The sequence below is a fragment of the Nerophis lumbriciformis genome, linkage group LG12 (assembly GCF_033978685.3).
Source record: "Nerophis lumbriciformis linkage group LG12, RoL_Nlum_v2.1, whole genome shotgun sequence".
Lineage (NCBI taxonomy): Eukaryota > Metazoa > Chordata > Actinopteri > Syngnathiformes > Syngnathidae > Nerophis > Nerophis lumbriciformis.
This window is the reverse complement of record NC_084559.2, coordinates 41,084,419-41,107,735: the sequence shown is the minus strand read 5'-3', so window position 1 is coordinate 41,107,735 and position 23,317 is coordinate 41,084,419. Positions and strand designations below refer to the sequence as shown.

Below are 23,317 nucleotides of genomic sequence, written 5' to 3'. Positions count from 1 at the left end.
TCTTTTCTTTTCTGCTCTGCCCCCCTCTCCCTTGTGGAAGGGGGGGCACAGGTCCGGTGTTCGCCTGTGCATCAGTTGGGGACATCTCTGCGCTGCTGACCCGTCTCTGCTCGGGGTGGTCTCCTGCTGGCCCCACTATGGACTGGACTCTCACTATTATGTTAGATCCACTATGGACTGGACTTTCACAATATTGTGCTAGACCCACTCGACGTCCATTGCATCTGGTCTCCCCGAGAGGGGGGGAGGGGTCACCCACATCTGCGGTCCTCTCCAAGGTTTCTCATAGCCATTCACATTGACATCCCACTGGGTTGTGAGTTTTTCCTTGCTTTTATGTGGGATCTGAACCGAGGATGTCGTTGTGGCTTGTGCAGCCCTTTGAGACACTTGTGATTTAGGGCTATATAAATAAACATTGATTGATTGATTGATTGATTGATTGACATATGCACATACACAAGTACATTGTACATGCAAACATACATATGTACATACATACGCACATACACAAGTACATTCATACATACATGTGTACATACATACGCACATACACAATGTACATTGTACATGCAAACATACATATGTTAATACATACGCTCATACACAAGTACATTGTACATGCAAACATACATATGTACATACATACACAAGTACACTGTACATGCAAACATACATATGTACATACATACGCACGTACACAAGTACATTCACACATGGCACCGTTGGATTTTACTTGAATCCCGGTGGAATTCAGTCGGTGCCAAAAAGCTACCCATTCAGTACCCATCCCGCTTTCCAGTACATGCACACACATTTAATACATATTGCAATATATTTGGTTTAAAGGAATCAACTCAATCAGATTTGTTGAAAAATCAAACACATTTACACAATTGAACTGGAAAACAGATGAAAGTGTGCATGTAAACGTGTTTTAAATAGCTACATTTGACAAAGTACAAACCCCGTTTCCATATGAGTTGGGAAATTGTGTTAGATGTAAATATAAACGGAATACAATGATTTGCAAATCCTTTTCAACCCATATTCAATTGAATGCACTACAAAGACAAGATATTTGATGTTCAAACTCATAAACTTTTTTTTTTTTTGCAAATAATAATTAACTTAGAATTTCATGGCTGCAACACGTGCCAAAGTAGTTGGGAAAGGGCATGTTCACCACTGTGTTACATCACCTTTTCTTTTAACAACACTTAATAAACGATTGGGATCTGAGGAAACTATTTGTTGAAGCTTTGAAAGTGGAATTATTTCCCATTCTTGTTTTATGTAGAGCTTCAGTCGTTCAACAGTCCAGGGTCTCCGCTGTCGTATTTTGCGCTTCATAATGCGCCACACATTTTCGATGGGAGACAGGTCTGGACTCTAGGCGGGCCAGGAAAGTACCCGCACTCTATTTTTAACGAAGCCACGCTGTTGTAACACGTGCTGAATGTGGCTTGGCATTGTTTTGCTGAAATAAGCAGGGGTGTCCATGAAAAAGACGGCGCTTAGATGGCAGCATATGTTATTCCAAAACCTGTATGTACCTTTCAGCATTAATGGTGCCTTCACAGATGTGTAAGTTACCCATGCCTTGGGCACTAATGCACCCCATACCATCACAGATGCTGGCTTTTGAACTTTGCATCGATAACAGTCTGGATGGTTCGCTTCCCCTTTGGTCCGGATGACACGATGTTTCCAAAAACAATTTGAAATGTGGACTCGTCAGACCACAGAACACTTTTCCACTTTGCATGAGTCCTTCTTAGATGATCTCGGGCCCAGAGAAGCCGGCGGCGTTTCTGGATGTTGTTGATAAATGGCTTTCGCTTTGCATAGTAGAGCTTTAACTTGCACTTACAGATGTAGCGACAAACTGTATTTAGTGACAGTGGTTTTCTGAAGTGTTCCTGAGGCCATGTGGTGATATCCTTTAGAGATTGATGTCGGTTTTTGATACAGTGTCGTCTGAGGGATCGAAGGTCACGGTCATTCAATTTGTTGGTTTCCGGCCATGCCGCTTACGTGGAGTGATTTCTCCAGATTCTCTGAACATTTTGATGATATTATGGACCGTAAGAGAGTTTAAGTCCTTACCTTATGTCAAAAATGATTTACGACCTAGGTGTCAAAAATGATTTACGACCTAGGTGTCAAAAGGTCAAATGATTAATGACCTTAGGGTCAAAAGGTCAAATGATTAATGACCTTGGGGTCAAAGTTCAAAGGGGGTGGGGTTATGGAAAGGTCAGAGGGAGTGGGGAGGAGGGGGATACACATTGTGTCAGAAATGATTAATGACCGTGATACACCTTGTGTCAGAAATGATTGATGACCCTAGAAGAGGAGGTGGGGTTATGGAAAGGTCAGAGGGAGGGTCGTATGAGGAGTCCCACGAGTCCCGCAGCCGGCCTTGTGAACCCCGACAAAGTCATGGGAGGAGTGGGGGAGAAAAGTTGGAAAAGTGGTCAAAAGTCCTCAAAATGTTCAAAAACCACACACGTAATAAACACCAGGTGCTCTCATTTTCTCACACATATGCACACACACACAAAGTCTCACCTTGATACACTTTTGTGCGTGAAAATAACCAGATACATGCTGAAAAACATATTTAAAAGCTGGAAAAACTCTGGTAGAGCACACTCTTCAGAGGGTTTTGAGAATGAGGGGTAATTATTATTGTTTTTTACTGATTGTAATATATCTGTTTAGAGTTTATATAATAACAAGTATTTATTCTAAATAAAAGCATTTAAACACCGCGTCGAAATTCACGCTCAGCCGAGGGACGTTCTCGGGGAAGCTTCATCCATTTTGCGTAAGTACTGGTTATTTTTTACATTGTTTTATTACCTCTGTTTTACAACGTTATTGGTATATTTTATTAGACGATGATCTAGTCGACGCAGAAGTAAGAGACGACGAGCTTTGTTTGATTGATCTTACAAAGTTGGAAAACGACTCTAGCGGTGAGTTTAAACTATTGATTTGTTTGATATTATTTGTAATCATTATTTTGTTTTATAGAGGGGATGTGGGAAGATTCTAAAGAGATCTCTTTTTCACAATCACAGTTTGGTGAGTCAAATGATTTTCAATTTACAAGAAAAAACATACATTATACAATATATATATATATATATATATATATATATATATATATATATATATATATATATATATATATATATATATATATATTTACTTACAGATGTTTCTTTTACGCCTCTGGCACGTTGGTCGGCCTTACCCGAACGTTCGACGGCATCACACCTCCCGCCAAAACGTTCCGAAGAAGTCTACATCGAAGACCAGCTTGCGGAGGCGGAGGAGGAAGTTTCAACCCCGCAAAAGAGTCCTGCCATTGAAGAATTGTTCCCGGACAAAATTGTCGAAAAAGACGTCGAATGTCCCTCCGTTGAAGACTTGCTTACGGAGGATGCGGAGGATTTTTTCCCGGTAAAGAGTCCAGAGGAGGCCGCCGACGAAGTCGTTGAAGGCTCGCTTGCTGTGGATGAGAAGGCTTTTCTCCCGTCAAAGATTCCAGAGGAGGCCGCCGTCGAAGGCTTGCTCAGGAACAACATCATCGAAAAAGACGGCGAAAGTCCTACATGCTCCCGCTGTAAGTTATTTTTGTTTTCTGTATGTTTTTCCTAAATGCGTCGGAGTTTTGAAGAGCTCCTCACACTAGAACGTTGTCAGCCCAAATGAATTTCGCGCTCAGAGAAGTAGGCGGGGTTTGATTCCGGAGGTGGGGGTTTGTTTCCGGGTACGATTGTGAGAGTGTTGAGTGAAAACGACAGCGCCACATGCGGTTAAAGTTGATCATGTTTTTTATTTTTATTTTATTTTTACAGGCGTTAAGAAGAAGCGGAAGAGGAAGAGTCGAGAGCCGAGCAGACTGGAGCAAAAAAGACAACGGATCAAACAACACTACAAGATACTGGCTCGTACCTTTGAGATGCTGTCTGACATTGTTTAATACATGTTTGATTGATATAACTGCTTTATAATTTTTTTAAATTTTTTTTTTATTTTTTTTTTTTTAGAGAAATAGAATGGCCGACGAAAAAATTGTAGTTTCGCCCGAATTAGTGGAGGATAACGGAGAAATAGAAAACGAAAACGTTCCTAATCATCATTTAGAATCAAATAAAGGTGTAGAACGTGATTCACAGTTTTTCAATCCTTTACAACAAGCGCTACGTCATGTAGAATCAAATAACCAAGCAGAATGTGATTCGGACTTTTTTTATTCTTCACACACTGCAATTTATCATTCAAACTGGAAATCAAACTATAACCCGTCTTTGCAAGATACTCATAATGACTTAAATTTAAACACAAACACAGACGCACACACGCAACCGCAGCAACAGGGAGATTTGGAGGGGGAAGGGGTACAGCCACAGAGTGACAGGCGGGGGTGCAGCAGCAGCGGACAACTCATGACCATCCAAATTTAAATGAGACCCAGAGAGGTGAGGGTTTAAATGTCTTGAGACGCGAAGTGTTTAACAATGTTGAGTTAAAAAGTGTTTTATCTTTTCCTCAAAACATCGGTGTAACAGATTACGGCACATTTTACCGTCGAGTCATGGGGAACCTTGAAAACTTGACAAATAGGGTCGTTGAGGAGGCTAGACCCAACGACATCGTTCAATTAGAGTTTATTGGTGACAGGGCGCGAAAACACGCTTCATTTACGTTTCAAAACGATGCCGGGGAAGTAATGAATGCTTTTCAAAACGTGCTAGACCTGCTGGTACAATCAAACGCAGAAATTATGAACGACGACGAAATACAGGTAGTAGTTCAAGTGATACATAATCCTAGAGCCGAAACCCTTTTGGAACATGAACTCTACAAAAAGAAAGCTCGCTATCTGTATAAACCAAACAACGCGAATAATCATCTCTGTTTTGCCATCAGCCTAGCCCATCTGATTCATCCCGAATTTACGGATAGTCAGGCTGTGCTGGAGGCTAAACAAATACAGAGAAAAGCGGGCTTAGACGATCAAACCCCCGTCACTTTCAGTCATATTCAAGCGTTTGAAAAAGTCGTGCGACGTAAAATTGTCATACTGTACAGAGAAGAGGATCAACGCCCCTTCTCGCTGTTTGAGACAGATTCCCCTAAATCAGATAATCCGTTGTATTTGTATTTATCTCAAAATCATTACAACGGTATCATCAACATTAAAGGATTTTTGTCAAAACCGCACGTTTGCCACTACTGCTACAGAGGGTACATCAAAGCCAACAGACACAAATGCGACGGTCATTGCGTGGTCTGTACAATTCCCGACTGTGTAAAAATAATGACAAAACCAGTCTTTTGCCAGGATTGCAACATGTGGGCACGTACACCTACATGTCTACTCAAACATAGGGAAAAACAGCCGGTAATGGGTAAACTACTCAGCATTTGCGATCGGCGGAAAAAATGCCTTGAATGCAGGGTATATTACGAAGTACCCGTTTCTACAGGTATCGACAATCACAAGTGCCCCAAGTCAAAATGTCGAATATGTAAAGTGGAGTTACCCCGCAGTGACACAGAGGCAGCAGGAGCAGGACATCTTTGCTTTATACAAAAACTACCAAGCGATGTAAAGCACAATGATAACATCATATTTTACGATTTTGAGACGTTTGTTGGTGCCAACAGTACACACATTCCCTTTCTAGTCTGTACAAAGACGTTGCAAGGAGAAGAGTGGTGTGCTTTTGGTACGGACTGCGTTACAGTTTTCCTCACACATTTTAGGAAAGCTTGTTATCGTCAATCTACATTTATCGCCCACAATTCGAGAGGATTTGACGGATACTTGATTCTGAGTGGTATGGTACAGTTGGGCATAGCTCCCTCTATCATTATGCAGGGGAGTAAAGTTCTCTGTTTTGAAGACCGTGATTTTAGGCTAAAATACATTGACTCGGTTTCCTTTCTTACCATGCCACTCAGTGCCATGCCTAAAGCGTTGGGACTCAATGATTGCTGGTCCAAGGGGTATTTTCCTCACAAATTTAGTTCGGAGGAACATTTAAACTATGTAGGAAAATACCCCCCAATCAGCAATTACGGAGTAGAACGCATGATGGCCGACGAGCGGGACAAGTTTGAGACGTGGTATCTTAAAAAGAGCCGGGAGGTCTTTGATTTTCAAAAACAAGCGGTACATTACTGCAAAAACGACGTCGACGTTCTTCGTGCAGGATGCCTCAAATTTAGAGCTGAGTTTATGCATGAGACGCATGTTGATCCTTTTAGCCGTATCACCATAGCGTCAGCCTGCATGAAGGTGTTTGTGACTAATTTCCTCGAACCAGACTCTCTAGCCATACCATCCCCGGATAACTACCAAGGGACGTGTAAAAAATACTCGCACGCCAGCATCCAATGGTTAGAATGGGAGGCGCATCGTCGTGGAATTTTTATACAGCATGCTTTAAACAAAGGAGAAAAACAGATGGGGTCATACTTTGTAGACGGATTTGCTGTAATCGGCGACAAACCGTTTGTCTGGGAATTTCAGGGATGTTTTTATCACGGATGCCCGATGTGTTTTGAACCCAGTGCCGTATGTCCTTTGACAAACACTCGTTATGAAGAGTTGCACAGGGTTGCCGAGGAAAAAATAGAGGCGTTAAAGCGCGACCACAAGGCCAACATCATTATCATCAGAGAGCACGAGTGGAATGAGATGAAAAAAACACAACCCAGGGTGAAAAACTTTCTCAAAACTCACAATTTCCCCGAACCTCTCATCCCACGAGATGCTCTTTTTGGGGGTAGGACGAGTGCCTTCAGCTTGAGGCACACGGCTGGTGAGAAGCAGCGTGTATTGTATGAGGATGTCACCTCTCTCTACCCGTACGTCAACAGCGCATTTCCTTACCCATTGGGTCATCCCGTCATCATCCACACGGATTTTGAGGACGTTCAAAACTATTTTGGTCTGGTCAGAGCTATCGTTCACCCTCCTCGAGGTCTCTATTTTCCAGTGCTACCCTACAGAACGGCCAAAGGCAAACTAGTGTTTACACTTTGTCGCACATGCGCCGAAAACAATAACCAACAGGGACCTTGTGAGCATGATGAGGAAGGTAGGGCGCTGACGGGAGTCTGGGTCACGGTTGAATTCAACAAAGCTCTGCAGTTGGGGTACAGAGTCGATAAGATTACGGAGGTATGGCACTTTGAAAAGCAGAGCGGTAGCGTCTTTACGGGTTACGTTCAAACTTTTCTAAAGGGGAAGCAAGAAGCTTCGGGGTATCCTAAAGAAGCCGTCGATGCAGAAAGCAGGGAAAAGTACATTCGCGAATATCGTGAAAATCAGGGAATACTGTTGGATGCTGCAAAAATCGAGGTCAACCCCGCCAAGAGACAGATGTCAAAACTCTTTTTAAACAGTCTTTGGGGAAAGTTTGCGGAGAGGCACAATAGAACTCAGACCACCTTGGTGAAAAAAAGTGAAGAATTTTACAACTTTGTATTTTCAGGAAAATATACGGTTGAATATTTCTCCTTTCTCAGCGATAAGATTGCTATGGTACAGTGGAGATACAGAAAAAACAGCGTGGTGCTTCCCGGTAACACAAACAATGTATTTATCGCCGCTTTTACCACCGCTTACGCACGCTTGAAAATGTATGGTTACCTAGAGAAGCTGCAAGAGAGAGTTCTTTACACAGACACCGATAGTTTAATCTACACGGTAAACGAGGGGGAAGCTTCTCTGGAGACGGGCTCCTATCTAGGGGATTTGACGGATGAGTTGGGGGGCAACAGCATTCAAGAATTTGCCTCTGCCGGTCCAAAGAGTTATGCCTACCAAACCCTACGGGGTAAAAAAAACTGTGCTGCGTGCCAAGGGAATTACTCAAAACAGAGAGTGTTGCGAGAGGGTCAACTTTGACAGCGTCAAAGATTTGGTAGAGGGATATCTACAGGGAGAGAAAACGGGTGAGATATACACGCCTCATCATCAAATTGCTCGTGATAAAAGGGGCTTCCTTTTAAAAAACATTTCATTCGAAAAGAAGTTTAGAGTAGTGTATGACAAAAGACGTCTCTTTCCCGACGGGAAAACTTTACCATTTGGGTATTAGAGAGGGAAAAAAAATGGACAAAATGGAACAAGTAGACTTTGATCCTAGATTTTATACACCTTTTTCATGCTTGGTTGTAGGGCCTAGCGGTTGTGGAAAGACTTTTTTTGTAAAATGTATATTGGAAAATTGTGAACACGTCATGAACTCTGTACCCGATAATATTGTGTGGATTTATACTTCTTTTCAACCCATCTATGCAGAACTAAAAAAGATGAATAAAAAAATAAAATTTGTGAAAGGACTGCCTGATTCTTTTGAAGATGAAAACTTGTTTCCGGACGATCAAACTCATCTGGTCATTTTGGATGTTATTTTCCAAGCCTCCAATCATCCTGAAGTGGTGAAAATTTTCACTCAGTATAGACATCATAGAAATATGAGCGTTATGATGCTGACCCAGAATGTTTTTCATCAAGGTAAATTTTCACGCACAATTAGCTTAAACTGTAATTATATGATACTGTTTAAGAACCCGAGGGACAGATTGCAGATTAACGTGTTGGCTCAACAAATGTTCCCCTCGCAAAAAAGTTTTTTCTTGGAAAGTTTTGCGGATGCAACTTTGGACGCTCATGGGTATTTAGTGGTTGACCTGACACATTTTTGTCCAGAACAATACAGACTGAGGTCGGGTTTGCTTCCGCATCAGTTGTGTACGTGCCGAAAACATAATTTGAAAATGTCAAAGCGTGTAAAAAGGAACGGACCTATGTTAAAAGCTCTGTACCATGCCTCGCCTCAAAAACGTCGAGACATTCTGAGTTATGGCTCTCCAGACTTTATCCAGACGCTGTGTGAAATTGCTTTAAACATTTTGAAGGGTAATGTGCCCTTATCTCAGTCTCAATTTGCTAAACTTAAAAAACAAAAGAAAATCATCAGACTGCTGGCCGATAAAAGGACCGGACTGAAACGTAAACGCCAGACTCTGATGAAACAGTCGGGCGGTTTTCTTTTACCTTTGCTCTCTACAATCGTACCTTTTATAGGGAGTCTTATCGGAGGATTGACCGGAAAAGGTTGAAGATGAAAAAGGCTAAAAAAATGTTTCTCCTATCCCCCCAACAATTAAATAGTCTGAATCGATCTGAGCAGACCATCAGACACTCGGCGGAGGATGATCTGGACGCTAAAATGAGAGACGTCTTAAACGAACCGGGAATGAATCCTCATGAAAGAATAAAAATATACGACACCCTGATGCAGAGATATCTTAGTTTGGTGAAGCAGGGGCAACGTGAGGAAAAAAAGATGACTGTGACTTTACACAAGGATTCGACAGACGACCCGTGGAATGTCCCTGAAAAGATGGATAAACCAAGGAACACAGCCGGGGAGTCGGAGGATGTCATGATGATCCAAGTTATAAAAAACCTCCCCCAACGCGATCGTAACAACGCCGAGTACATTATGAAAAAATTATCCGAGAATGGCATGGGGTGGACCATCAAAGGAGAGTTTGTTCAAAACGGAATGCCGTTACTAGGAACTCATATGATCGATTTGCTAAAACATCTGATGCAACGGATCAAAAGACTGCAGAACCGCCCGCCCGAGGGATGGAGACATTTTTTAACAGTGTTGACGGAGCTAAACATCCCCGCATCAACCATTCATAACCCCGTAGCACGAGATCAATACAGACGTCTAAAAGCGGGGGTAGAGTTTGAACCGGCATGGAATGAAGAGGAGAAACGGGTTGCTGTGAAAAAAGAAACATTTCTATCCCCTGAGAGGAAAAGAAGAAGTAAAAAAGTGACATTGTCCCCGCATTGGCTAAACCTTGAATGATGTGACAAAACTTTTGTTTCAATAAAATGTTTTTATTCATCAAACGCATTGTGTACAGCTTTTTCATTTAATTTCAACGATTCAAAAACGTTTCTAAACAACAGACAGCTTGTGCGTTGCAACTACTACTATTATTCTTATTCCAACTTGTACAACGTTGCAATTTTTTAACCAGGGTATATGCTTCTAGATCATTTTTTATTACATCATCGTCGTATAAAGACAAAACTTGTTCAAAAGACAGTCCGCAAAATCGATGGTACAGATAATAAACACAGTGTTGACCACACACTACGGACAAAGGGTGTTGAAGCTGAAGGTTGTGGTACAATATCCGCTCAGAACGATTTTCCAAAAAGCTCAAAATGCTCCGAGGATAGTAGTCAAAATCGGGAGAAAATCCATAAGAATCAAAAAAAGTGGCGGTCCCATCTTCCTCCAGAGTCATCGATAACCAGTGCTCCCCCGGCCGATGTCCTTCGTGGGTGTTGACGATAAAGTAGGAGGGTGGGGTGAAGGAGCGAGTCAGCGAGACGAGTTGATCCGAGGCCCATACACCGCAGAAAACATCCCCCAACACATGTTGCAGAAGCTTCTCCAATTGATGGTTATTCATTTCCGTCATCAATAATAATCCACCAGCACTTGTCGTTTGGAATCAATTTCCAAAATAGAGTCGTAGCACGCATAAACCACAAGAGTGACCGTGTTGGGTAAGGGCGCTCTGAATCTCATTTCCAGTCTTAAAGTTCCGTTAGAAACCCTGGACAGTGCGTCACTGTCCTCCCCCGGATTGAGATTGAACACAAACAACGAATACCCTCGTTCAAAATCTTGTCTGTTGATGCATAGAGGTAAATCCTTCAGATGCCTCCCTGTAGCGGTAAACATGTTGTAAAACTCTCTGACCGAAGCCCCCTGGTTAAATTGAAGTTGGAAAGCTTTGGAGGGAATTTGTTTTCCCGCTTGACAGAGAGTGACGTATTCTGCATTAAAATGCTGGAAATTAAAGGGGGAGAGATCTCTTCTTCCGGTGAAAGCTTCGTGGTTCACCATGCCCAGAACAATGTATTTAGGCATCGTCCCCAAAAACAAATTTTCTTGGGTGCATACTCTGGAATTTTCGGGGATAGAGTACGTTTTCACGCTGACCCGTGACAAAGGGTAGAGGGCGTTTCCTTTGAGCAGGGCGGAGGCATGACCCAATCGTACGGCCGGAGAAACGGTGACCTTTTTTGTGAAGAGAGAGGCGCCCAGCACTTTCAGACGAAAAGTACCGTCCGCAGCCCCCATGAGACAAAAGGCGTCGCTGGCACGCGTGAGTTTGATTCTCACATCCACCGAGTTGAGAAGGAGTCTCTCACTGAAAAGAATGTCGGCGTGAAGCGGACCCAGTAGATGAACCTCATTAGATTCGGCCGTGAAAGCGCTTCTGATGTTAAGTCCTTTGTTGGGCCCATTCACGCCTACTATAGAGTCTATAGAGCCGGCGGTGTCTTTGTAAAATAACCCGGCTGAAAATTGACTTTTGAGGGTGGCTTCAGAATAGTTTAGTAGTGTTTCAATTATTGCTCTGTAGGGGTGAGTGGCACTGGATTGAGAAATCAGTCTATCCCCTAGCATAATGTCGCATTGGCTAAAGATGGTGTTTAGAGGATAATTGATGAGACCCACGTTTGCATCGAGGGGGATATTTGTTCCATCGGCGCGGGTGATTTTAACCCGCAGGTAAAGTAATGTGTCGTTCAGATCCAAGTACTTTTCACCTTCTCCCGGGATGAAAAATACAATAGGGCCCCCGTCGGTGATGGCCGACAGAGGCAGGACTTCTGTGTAGGTTTTATCGTCGATGGACATTTGAGTCATAGGAGCTGAAAATAAATCCAGCTCGGCCATCGTGCATTCGGACGAATTTTGATGTAAAAGAGCCATCTTTTTTTTAAATATATCGCTCGAGACGTCGTTGGTCCTTCTCTTTGTAAACCTTTTGCCGACTGATTTTTTCCCCCTAGGCGTCTGCGTTTTTGATCAATTCTGGAGACACGTCGCCCCGGCGGTCTCTTTCTGGGTTGTCTAGCCAGGACCATTATTCCTCCTGATCCGTCTTGTACTCCTCGACCCATTTTTCCAACGGTATGGCTGAACACGTCGGAAGCGATATTTTTCGCCGCTGTTTTAAGATGAGGTTTGGCCAGGGCAAAACCTCTTTTCACAAGAGGGGATACAAAACGAAACAGCCTCGAAAATACGGAGCCTATCCCACGCCCGTACATCACAGGTGAACCTGCGAAACCGGGGAGGGAACCCCCCACTTGGCTTTCATAATATCCCACTAAACGTAGAGGGTTGTGCAGGGGTTGACTCATTCTCGATGTTGGTGGTTTTTTACTTTCTGACGGGTCTAAAGTGGAGCTTCACGATAGTCTTGCCAAAGGTGAAGTCGACGTATTTGTTTTGATCGGATTTAATCTCCACCCTGATGTTTTCAATGTGATTTTTGGAGACGGGTAAATAGTAGGCAGGGTTAAAATACTTGGTGACAATGTCCCCGTAAGCTCCTTGTACACTCACGATTCTCAAGAGAGGTGCATAAGCGTCGCCTACTATCTGAGGACGCACCACGTCACTGTAACAGTAAAGGTGGTAGAAACCGGCATTTATATCCAATGGATAGTAGGCCCATCCATGGTCAAACTTGATCCACTTTCCAGGTCGCACTCCCATGATGTAAGCCAGGGGAGGAGGAAAACAAAAATGAGTTTGACCCCCTGATAGATAGGAGATTCGCTTTTTAACGTCATCAAAGGCTATCCTCACACCAGGGTCAATTTTTTGTAAAGAATCATTCAGCTCATTTATGAATCGTGTAACGTTCTCATAACATCCTCCTCTCATTTCTTGACGGAAAACTATCCCCTCTTGAGGGTTGCTTACAGGACCCTTGTTAGAACCCTCATCCGCTTCCGTGTTTAAGGTAGAAGAATGAAAAACTTGCGAGTTGTCCTGTGATGAGGCGTCAACTTGTCCAGGGTGTATCCCGGCTTCCGGCCGTTTGAAGGTGAGATAGGTTCCAGCGTTCCCGCGTTCCCGAGGGGGATAAAGCTTATCCCCTTCGTCAACTTGTCCAGGGTGTAACCCGCCTTCCGGCCGTTTGAAGGTGAGATAGGTTCCAGCGTTCCCGCGTTCCCGAAGGGAATAAGCTTTCTCCTCTTGGGGATTGCTTACAGGACCCTTGTTAGAATCCTTATCCGTTTCCGTGTATAAGGTAAAAGAATGAAAAACTTGCGAGTTCACCGCAGGCTGGGGGTTCTTTTTCCATTCATAAAATACTCCGTTACAAACATTATACCACGAGCGAGGGTATGAAATCTCTGTTAAGGCCACCTCCCATGAGCCTGCTAAATCTATATGTTGAGTCAAATCTATCTGGTAATGGGAACTTTTGTTTTTTTAAACACGTTGAGGCTGGCGTTGGAGGGTAGGGTAAGGTAAAAACCCTCGTAGGAATGATCCATAATGCTCGTTGATCTTTTGTCCTCGAGACTGGGAGGCTCGTCGCTGCATTAGATTGTTTTATACATTTGTAAGGAGGTCGTCGTCCACCCAACTGTTGAATTTTTCGGGGCAGTTTTTCCAGTGCACTAGAACTTGTTTTTTCCACCAACCGTCCGTCGTTTTAAAATTTCCTCCACTTGATAGAGCTTGTTCTCACTCTCTTTTACTTTTTGCAACTCAGCTTCGTAAAAAGAACCTTCTATTATTTCTCCGTCAAAATCTTTCAGTTTGTATGCGGGGGGAGAGCGAGGGAGACGTTGGGTTATTGTAAACACCTCGTTTGTAAAACTCTGTTCATATTTTTTTATCAAACACTCCTCTCACTTTGGATATTCTCACCGTATCTCCCGCGGCAAATTTGTATTTGTGTTTGGACGCTGTGGTTGAGCCGTAGAGATTCTCAAACACTTGAGGGGTATTTTCCAAAGTCACATCATCCGGTTTCATTTTAATACTGCTGTGATATCCCTGGTTGTAGCTTTTTAACAAGTCTTGTAAGACGTCTAGGTAGCGCCTAGTATTGTTGGCTGTAAAATATCTCCACATTCGTCCTTTCAAAGTACGATTAAATCTTTCAACCACCGAGGCTTTGAGATCGCTGGCTGTAGAAAAATGTACAATATTGTGTTTCTTCATCAGAGATTGAAAACTTTTGTTGAAAAATTATTTTCCCGCGTCAGTTTGTAGTTTACGAGGGATCTGGCTTTCCTCCAACACTGATTGAAACGCTTTAACCACGTCATCGGCGGTCTTTCTCTTCAAAACCCTCGCATAGGCCTTCTTAGAAAATACATCGATGACCATTATTAAATAATTAAAACCGTCGTTATATTCAGCCAAGGCTTGCATGTCGCAGAGGTCGGCTTGAAATTGGTCTAAAGGTCGAGGTACAAAGACTCTGTTTCTTGGAAATTTGATGCGAGCCGGTTGATGGAGTGTATAGGCATCCTGCCCCATTAAATATTCTTGAACTTTTTCTCTTTTGACACATTGCCCCGTTTCATCCTGTACAGCTCTACGGAGTCGATCTACCCCTCCAAAACTACCCGGGTGTGCGGGTGTATAGTACGCTTTTTCCATAGCTTTCTTCATTGTGAAAAGACACAGAGAAATGACCCCGTTTGCTTGGTACACATTTCTTTTATTCATTCATGAGAAACAATACAGTGTATCTAAAACAATTTGTTTTTATTCATGAGAAACAATACATAAAAACAACACAGTGTATCTAAAACATTTTGTTTTTATTCATGAAAAACAACACATAAAAACAACACAGTGTATCTAAAACATTTTGTTTTTATTCATGAAAAACAACAGTGTATCTAAAACATTTTGTTTTTATTCATGAAAAACAACACAGTGTATCTAAAACATTTTGTTTTTATTCATGAAAAACAACACGATGTATCTAAAACATTTTTCTATAAACTATAATCAAGGTTTGATGTAAAACAGGTATACCGTAGGTAAATTTTGACGAGGATGTCACGTCGCAGACGATACATTGTCATATCAACAAACAGAGCATATAAAACAAACACATGATAAGGTGAGGGTTGAAAAGACTTTTCTTTAGACCATTCAGCCAAAATGATTTCAAAAATGTCAAAGTCCAAAGCATGAGAGACAACGGCTTTCCTGATAGTTTCCCATGCGGGCTGAGAGCGGGCATAGTCAAGAATGATTTGTAGTTTTTGAGGTCTGTCTCGTTTTAGAATAAATGCTTCTATCACATCCGTCAATGGGTAAATAACAGCGTGGTTCTCGACAAAGTATACAAGTTTTGCCCAATAATTACCCATCTTTTTTTCTTTTTTTTTTTTTTTCCAACACTCTGTCACCATATCCAAATGTCCCAAAATCGTTTCATCATCCGTCACCATCTCGTTGTACATGTCATCTATGGACCCCCAGATATCTTTCTCAGATTCCAGTTGAGACAGCAGAGAGTTGGTGTAGGCTTCAACCCTTGAATCCTCGGCCTTAATACGACGAAGCATCAGCAAGCGTTGAATGGCCTGAATGAATTTAGGCGTACGCAGACTCTTGACGATTTCGGAGTAGTTGTACAGCAGAAAGTCCTGTTCGTAGGGTTCCAGGCATTGATGTTGTCTCTGGCTCGGATGGTTCACCCAGCAGCCGTAGCACTCGTTCTGCCTGAACCTGCAAATGGCCTGGCTGAGGAGATGAAACACGGCCGTTTTCACCGTGCTGGCGAAAAACAACAACAGACGCCCATCGGTTTCATCGCCGATGTGCAATGTGGGCTCCAAGAGTGACGGGGATGGTGGCTGGGATGTTGGCGGAGTTATGTTTACGAAACAATTCTCCTTTTCCTCCTTCTCCGCATCATTGTCTGGCAAAGACTGTGTAGCGTCGCTGGTTTTCATCCCCCGTCTGCCGAGGCATCTGCTGAAGCGACACGGCGGGACTGAAGGCGTCTCTTCGTTGTACGCATCCTCCGTCGTCTCAGGAGGGTTAAAAATCTCAGCCATGGCTGCATCCATGGTTGCTTCATCAGTCTGTTTTAATTGGTCCTGTGGTATAAAACAGGTCTTTACGCGTCTAATTGTCTTGTTTGCCATTTTCTTGTTTGAGAGGTCCTTGCGTTCAGAAAGGGAACCGATGTGGCTTAGTCAAAAATTGCAGGAATGGTTTGTTTTTAAAGGGTACAAAAAAAAAAGGAACCGATGTGGATTGGTCAAAAAATTGTTGGGGTGGGTTGTTTTCAAAGGGGGTGGTCGGATAAAAAAAGTCCGATAAAAAAAAAAGTTTCGACCAATCAGACCAAAACCAATCGGAATTGTTGTTTTCAAATGGTATTGGTTGAGGTTTCGGCGGGAGTATTCCCTTGAAGGTTATTGGTTGAAACTGAAGCGGGGGAGGTCCTTTCGTACTCCGTCGGGGATGTGGTCTCAAAGCCCAACCTTCTTCTCGTTGTCACCATACATTTCCAATTCCGACTGCTTCGAAACAAGACGTCTATCTTCTCCTTCATTTCCCCCATACACTCTCGCCATGCCGCTATGGGCACGACCACCACCGGTGTAAACACCCCGCATTCGGAGTTGAAAGACTCCAGGGAAAAGACGTCTGGCTCGGTCAACTCGGGCGTATAGGAACCGCTGATTTTAGGAGCACGGAGACTGGCGCGGAAAAACCAACGACCTGAGGCCGAAGATTTCGTCTCCCAAGTAGCGCTAAACAGAATTCTTCTCTCACTCAACTCATCCATCGTCGGGTAAGTAAACAAGCTTCCTTTTACCCGTTTTTCCATCGGAGAAGGATCATGCCAAAGGACATCGGGCATTGTCAGACTTAACACATCCCAATCCACGGTTGATAGCGAAGAAGCAATCGAAAAAGCGCTTTTGTCTCTTCTCTCTTTCAGCTGAAACAAGCAAATATCTCCTGTTTGGTATCTGAAAACATATCCAAAAGATCCAACCATTCCGTAAGCATCCAAGCACCATTTCTCACGCAAAGACTCGGTTGGAGGAATTTGAGTGCGTTTAAAAAAACCTCTACTTTTGCGAGGAGCGGCCAGGTAAGTTTTATTATTTTTATAAATGGAAACTGGAGTTTCACTAATCACGGCTGCTGAAACAAAGGGCTTCTCCATCTTTTCCATTTCCTCTTGGTGCTCGTACTAACAAATACTTTGTTATAACCAAACCCATTCACATATATATGTGTGTGTGTGTGTGTGTGTGTGTGTGTGTGTGTGTGTGTGTGTGTGTGTGTGTGTGTGTGTGTGTGTGTGTGTGTGTGTGAGAAAATGAGAGCACATGCTGTTTATTACGCGTGTGATTTTTGAACATTTTGAGGACTTTTGACCACTTTTCCAACTTTTCTCCCCCACTCCTCCCATGACTTTGTCGGGGTTCACAAGGCCGGCTGCGGGACTCGTGGGACTCCTCATACCCCCCTCTCTCTGACCTTTCCATAACCCCACCTCCTCTTCTAGGGTCATCAATCATTTCTGACACAAGGTGTATCACGGTCATTAATCATTTCTGACACAATGTGTATCCCCCTCTTCCCCCTCCCTCTGACCTTTCCATAACCCCACTCCCTTTGATCTTTGACCCCAAGGTCATTAATCATTTGACCTTTTGACCCTAAGGTCATTAATCATTTGACCTTTTGACACCTAGGTCGTAAATCATTTTTGACACCTGGGTCGTAAATCATTTTTGACATAAGGTAAGGACTTAAACTCTCTACCGTAGATGTTGAAATCCCTAAATTTCTTGCAATTGCACTTTGTGAAACGTTGTTCTTAAACTGTTTGACTATTTGCTCACGCAGATGTGGACAAAGGGGTGTACCTCGCCCCATCCTTTCTTGTGAAAGACTGAGCATTTTTTGGGAAGCTGTTTTTATACCCAATCATGGCACCCACCTGTTCCCAATTAGCCTGCACACCCGTGGAATGTTCCAAATAAGTGTTTGATGAGCATTCCTCAACTTTATCGGTATTTATTGCCACCTTTCCCAACTTCTTTGTCACGTGTTGATGGCATCAAATTCTGAAGTTAATGATTATTTGCAAAAAAAAATGTTTATCAGTTTGAACATCAAATATGTTGTCTTTGTAGCATATTCAACTGAATATGGTTTGAAAATGATTTGCAAATCATTGTATTCCATTTATATTTACATCTTACACAATTTCCCAACTCATATGGAAACGGGGTTTGTATATCCTTGAACAGATTCATGTGACACAACCACTGCTTCCATTGTGAGGTTTTTAGGAAGCCGGCCTACAAATACAAATAAATGATAAATGATAAATGGGTTGTACTTGTATAGCGCTTTTCTACCTTCAAGGTACTCAAAGCGCTTTGACACTACTTCCACATTTACCCATTCACACACACATTCACACACTGATGGAGGGAGCTGCCATGCAAGGCGCTAACCAGCACCCATCAGGAGCAAGGGTGAAGTGTCTTGCTCAGGACACAACGGACATGACGAGGTTGGTACTAGGTGGGGATTGAACCAGGGACCCTCGGGTCGCGCACGGCCATTCTTCCACTGCGCCACGCCGTCCCTTTCTTTCTTTAAGGTCCATAAATAAAGAGAAAATACAAGTATTTTCATTGCTTATAAATACATTAGAATAACATTACAATCATTGTGTAAGTGTCGAGCCGTGCTTTGGCCCACCTCTTCCAACCATGCCAGAGGAGGAGAGGTGGACCAAAGCTGGACCCGGATCAGAGCAATCCCACCACTCAAATGTGGGAAGTAATACGATTGGACACCTTTAAGAGGGATTCATCAAGTCTTTTATTCCTTTAAAGTGCTCCTAAAAAAAGTCTAGAAGAAGAGAGGACTTTTAATAGGTTTGGGATAGTAGTGCGTACTCAAAGTCACAACACACAACACCTAAAGCCTATCTCTCCTTGTCGTTTCTTCATGATAACAATCGCCTTTCATAATAAATATACTGTGAGTAGACAGACTCAAAATAAGAAATGTCAGAATCCATCTAATGTTTGGTCATAATATACAGTAGATATCTTAAATATACAATAAAGACCTCAAGTCACCCATATTCACAATTCAATATTGTGTAATTATTCTTTAATTTTGTAAGCTAATTTTTCGAGATATGCAAAAATTTGAGTTACGAGCCTCCCCGCCGCGAATGTCACATTGAACCCCTCATGATCCGACCAAAACCAGCGGTCTCATTTGCTAATATTAGTTTCTAGTGAGAGATCAATCAAACACAATTTCTTTTTATAGCCCTGAATCAGAAGTGCTTCAAAGGGCTTCACAAACCACAAAAGACGTCCCCTGACCTAAACCCACATCCGGGCCAGGAACAAGTTCAAAAGCCCCAGCTGGGAAAAGAAGAAAACTTGGGAAGGGGTCGTAGACGTGCAGACCCCCTTCCTGGAGATGGAAGGGGGCCCCATGTTTTTCAAGCATGGGAAGGAAGAAAGTGTGTGCAGGACAGTGCTGAGGAGAAGTAGATGATGTTCTTTGAATTAGCTTCATTTGTTTTGAAGAAAAAATAAATAAAATAATAGTTTGAATAAACATTTGCTCATTAAACTGTGCTATAAATGTAGTTTCTGTAGGATTAGAATAATTTTTAAACATTCTCAAAAAATAATAAAAATGTTAACATGCCATCATGCTAACATTTGCATGCTTACATTTTTAGTAGGCTGTTAAAAAATAGATTTTCGAGTGAATTCTTATTTGTAACATTCCTAATCAATTTATAAAGATCAAAAATAAATTAATCATTAGTAAACAAAACCAGTTTTCTTTGAAGTAATATAGAAATTGATCAGAGCTGTTTGTCTATTTTATGGAGGAATGTAGTTCATCATTGAACTGGCATCCAATCTTATTCAAATAGTGTAGATTTTCAATCAAGAATCGAATCAGAATCGTGAGGTGCCGAAAGATTCACAGCCCTAATTTTTAGCAATTTTGTTTTTGGTACTTGACGCATGTTAATGTTAACATGTTTGCATGCTAGCTTTTTAAGCTAATTTTAAGCTATACATATATATTTTGGTACTTTACGCATACTAACTGGAAAGCATGCTAAAGTTAGCATGCATCATTTTTTTGTAGCTATTTTTGCAAGTTAATGCAGCAGAGTCCTATTTGATTGATTGATTGAAACTTTTATTAGTAGATTGCACAGTACAGTACATATTCCGTACAATTGACCACTAAATGGTAACACCCCAATAAGTTTTTCAACTTGTTTATGTCGTTATGTCGTTAATCAATTCATGGCATACTTGCCAACCCTCCCGAATTTTCCGGGAGACTCCCGAATTTCAGTGCCTCTCCCGAAAATCTCCCGGGACAACCAGTCTCCCGAATTTCTCCCGATTTCCAGCCGGACTTAAGGCACGCCCCCTCCAAGTCTGTGCGAACCTGAGTGAGGACAGCCTGTCGTCACGTCCGCTTGGCCAACCAAAAAGTAACCACAGAACACTATACCCTATAAGTGTTCTGTGGTTACTTTTTGGTTGGCCAACAGTTTACGTTGTATTGCGCACCCTGACGGCAAGTGTTGGAGTTGGTTCTGAAATATGAAGTAAAGAGACAAAACTTCGTCACCTCGCCTGTTATTGACTCCAACCCAGAATATTACACTGCGCTTACCTATGCTCCTTCAAAGGCTGTGCTACTGGCTGCAAAGCATTGCACTTTCAAATACAACAATGAGTAGAGAGGAGTGTTGTGTGTATATGTGTAAATAAATGAACACTGAAATTCAAGTATTTATTTTATTTATATGTATAGATATAATAAAATACACACATATATACATATATACATACATACATACATACATATATTTATATTAGTTAAAAAAAATTTTTTAAATTAAATTGTTATATGTATCCAGTGATTATTCTATAAAGTTATTTTCCATTTAACTTCACCAGTTTTAGATTATTTTTTATTTAAAATCGCTGAATTTTCACATTTGCCGTTCAAATACTGAGAAGAGACGGTGCGGTGATCAGCAGCCAGTTGTGGCACGTCACTGCGTTCTGCCTCACCATGGATTGCGAAGTCGGCTAACTGCTGGCCTGCTGTGCAGTGAGACCGTATTGCTATATCAACTATATTATACATTTCCATAGTTTAGTAAGCTGAGGTATATAATGTACAGTGTATTTTGTCAACAACTGTATGTGTGTAACGTATTTCTTGTGCTGAGCGATCATAAAACGGCTGCAAAAGACGCACTGGCTGAGGCTCGCAGTAGTCCCGCCTCCTGCACCCCCGGCGTAGAATGCAACCCCTGACGGGAGTGTGATATCAACTAAAGCCCACACTTAAACTTTCCACGTGCAAGATTGAATCTATTTAAAAGTTATTTCATAAGAAGCCAAAAAGTGCAAAAACAATAATGTTCGTGTTGGAGGAGTTGTGAATGACTGCAGGGCCACAACATTAGGTACACCTGCAGACTGCAGGTGTACCTAATTCACAACTATTCCAACATGAACATTATTGTTTTTGCACTTTTTGGCTTCTTATTAAATAATTTTTGTAACCTATTTTCATGGGCTTTCCTCTTTGTGATGTTAAGTTCCTGTTATGCGCTGTTATACAGTATATGCCTTGAGCTCTTATTTTGAAGGCGCTAAGAGCGGAAGTGATGACACGGAGTGGAGCGGAGGTTTTTGAAAGAAGGTAAATAAAGTGGTCCTCGTGTAAACTGGAGCCTCCGTGTTTGTTATTTTGTAGTTTCATACAGTATAGGCGACATTTATAAACCCTCGGTTACACTTTTTTAAATAGATTCAATCTTGCACGTGGAACGTTTAAGTGAGGGCTTTAGTTGATATAACACTCCCGTCAGGGGTGCATTAATCCAGCACAACAGCGGCGCATGGACTTCATTTATAAGTAAAGGTATGACCATAATAACGTTTTTTTTATTAAATGTGCTTTTTTGTGTGCTACAGTTTGTATGTGTAAAGTTAAAGTTAAGTTAAAGTACCAATGATTGTCACACACACACTAGGTGTAATGAAATGTGTCCTCTGCATTTGACCCATCCCCTTGATCACCCCCTGGGAGGTGAGGGGAGCAGTGGGCAGCAGCGGCGCCGCGCCCGGGAATCATTTTTGGTGATTCAACCCCCAATTCCAACCCTTGATGCTGAGTGCCAAGCAGGGAAGAATGCTGGTATGAGCTTTTAAACATAACCCGTTAACTGCTGCCAATCAAATGGTGAATAAGATACTCTTTAGGGTTCATATGTTTGTAAATCTGACTGTGATGAAGTCAGTGCCTCACCAGCCATCAACCTCACCGCACGTCACTGATATATATATATATATATATATATATATATATATATATATATATATATATATATATATATGTGTGTGTATTTTATTATATATATATATATATATATATATATATATATATATATATATATATATATATATATATATATATATATATATATATACACATATATATATAAAATAAATACTTGACTTTCAGTGAATTCTAGCCATGTAAATATATGTATATATATATATATATATATATATATATATATATATATATATATATATATATACATACATATATATATATATATATATACATATGTATATATGGGTTATGACCGAAAGGACAAGATCACGGGTACAAGCGGCCGAAATGAGTTTTCTCCGCCGGGTGGCGGGGCTCTCCCTTAGAGATAGGGTGAGAAGCTCTGCCATCCGGGAGGAGCTCAAAGTAAAGCCGCTGCTCCTCCACATTGAGAGGAGCCAGATGAGGTGGTTCGGGCATCTGGTCAGGATGCCACCCGAACGCCTCCCTAGGGAGGTGTTTAGGGCACGTCCGACCGGTAGGAGGCCGCGGGGAAGACCCAGGACACGTTGGGAAGACTATGTCTCCCGGCTGGCCTGGGAACGCCTTGGGTCCCACAGGAAGAGCTGGACGAAGTGGCTGGGGAGAGGGAAGTCTGGGCTTCCCTGCTTAGGCTGCTGCCCCCGCGACCCGACCTCGGATAAGCGGAAGAAGATGGATGGATGGATGGATGGATGGATATATATACATATATATAAATATAGCTATAAATATACTCCTCCCCCTTAACTCCACCCTCCTCACCTCAACCCCCCCCAACTCTCCCGAATTTGGAGGTCTCAAGTAGGCCTGGGCGATATGGCCTTTTTTTAATATCGCGATATTTTAAGGCCATATCGCGATACACAATATACATCTCGATATTTTGCTTTAGCCTTGAATGAACACTTGATGCATATAATCACAGCAGTATGATGATTCTATGTGTCTACATTAAA

General features: G+C 42.1%; 1 protein-coding gene across 1 annotated transcript; it reads right to left on the bottom strand.

Annotated features, from left to right (window-relative positions):
• Nucleotides 1–10,550: 10,550 nt before the first annotated feature.
• LOC140679281 (uncharacterized protein F54H12.2-like) lies at nucleotides 10,551–11,822 on the bottom strand. The gene has a single exon (XM_072914372.1). The coding sequence runs from the start codon at nucleotides 11,820–11,822 to the stop codon at nucleotides 10,551–10,553; it is 1,272 nt and encodes a 423-aa protein (XP_072770473.1).
• Nucleotides 11,823–23,317: the final 11,495 nt, after the last annotated feature.

Excerpts from the sequence above, each read along its gene's own strand:
- LOC140679281 (XM_072914372.1), bottom strand. The coding sequence starts at position 11,822 with ATGGCCGAGCTGGATTTATTTTCAGCTCCTATGACTCAAATGTCCATC.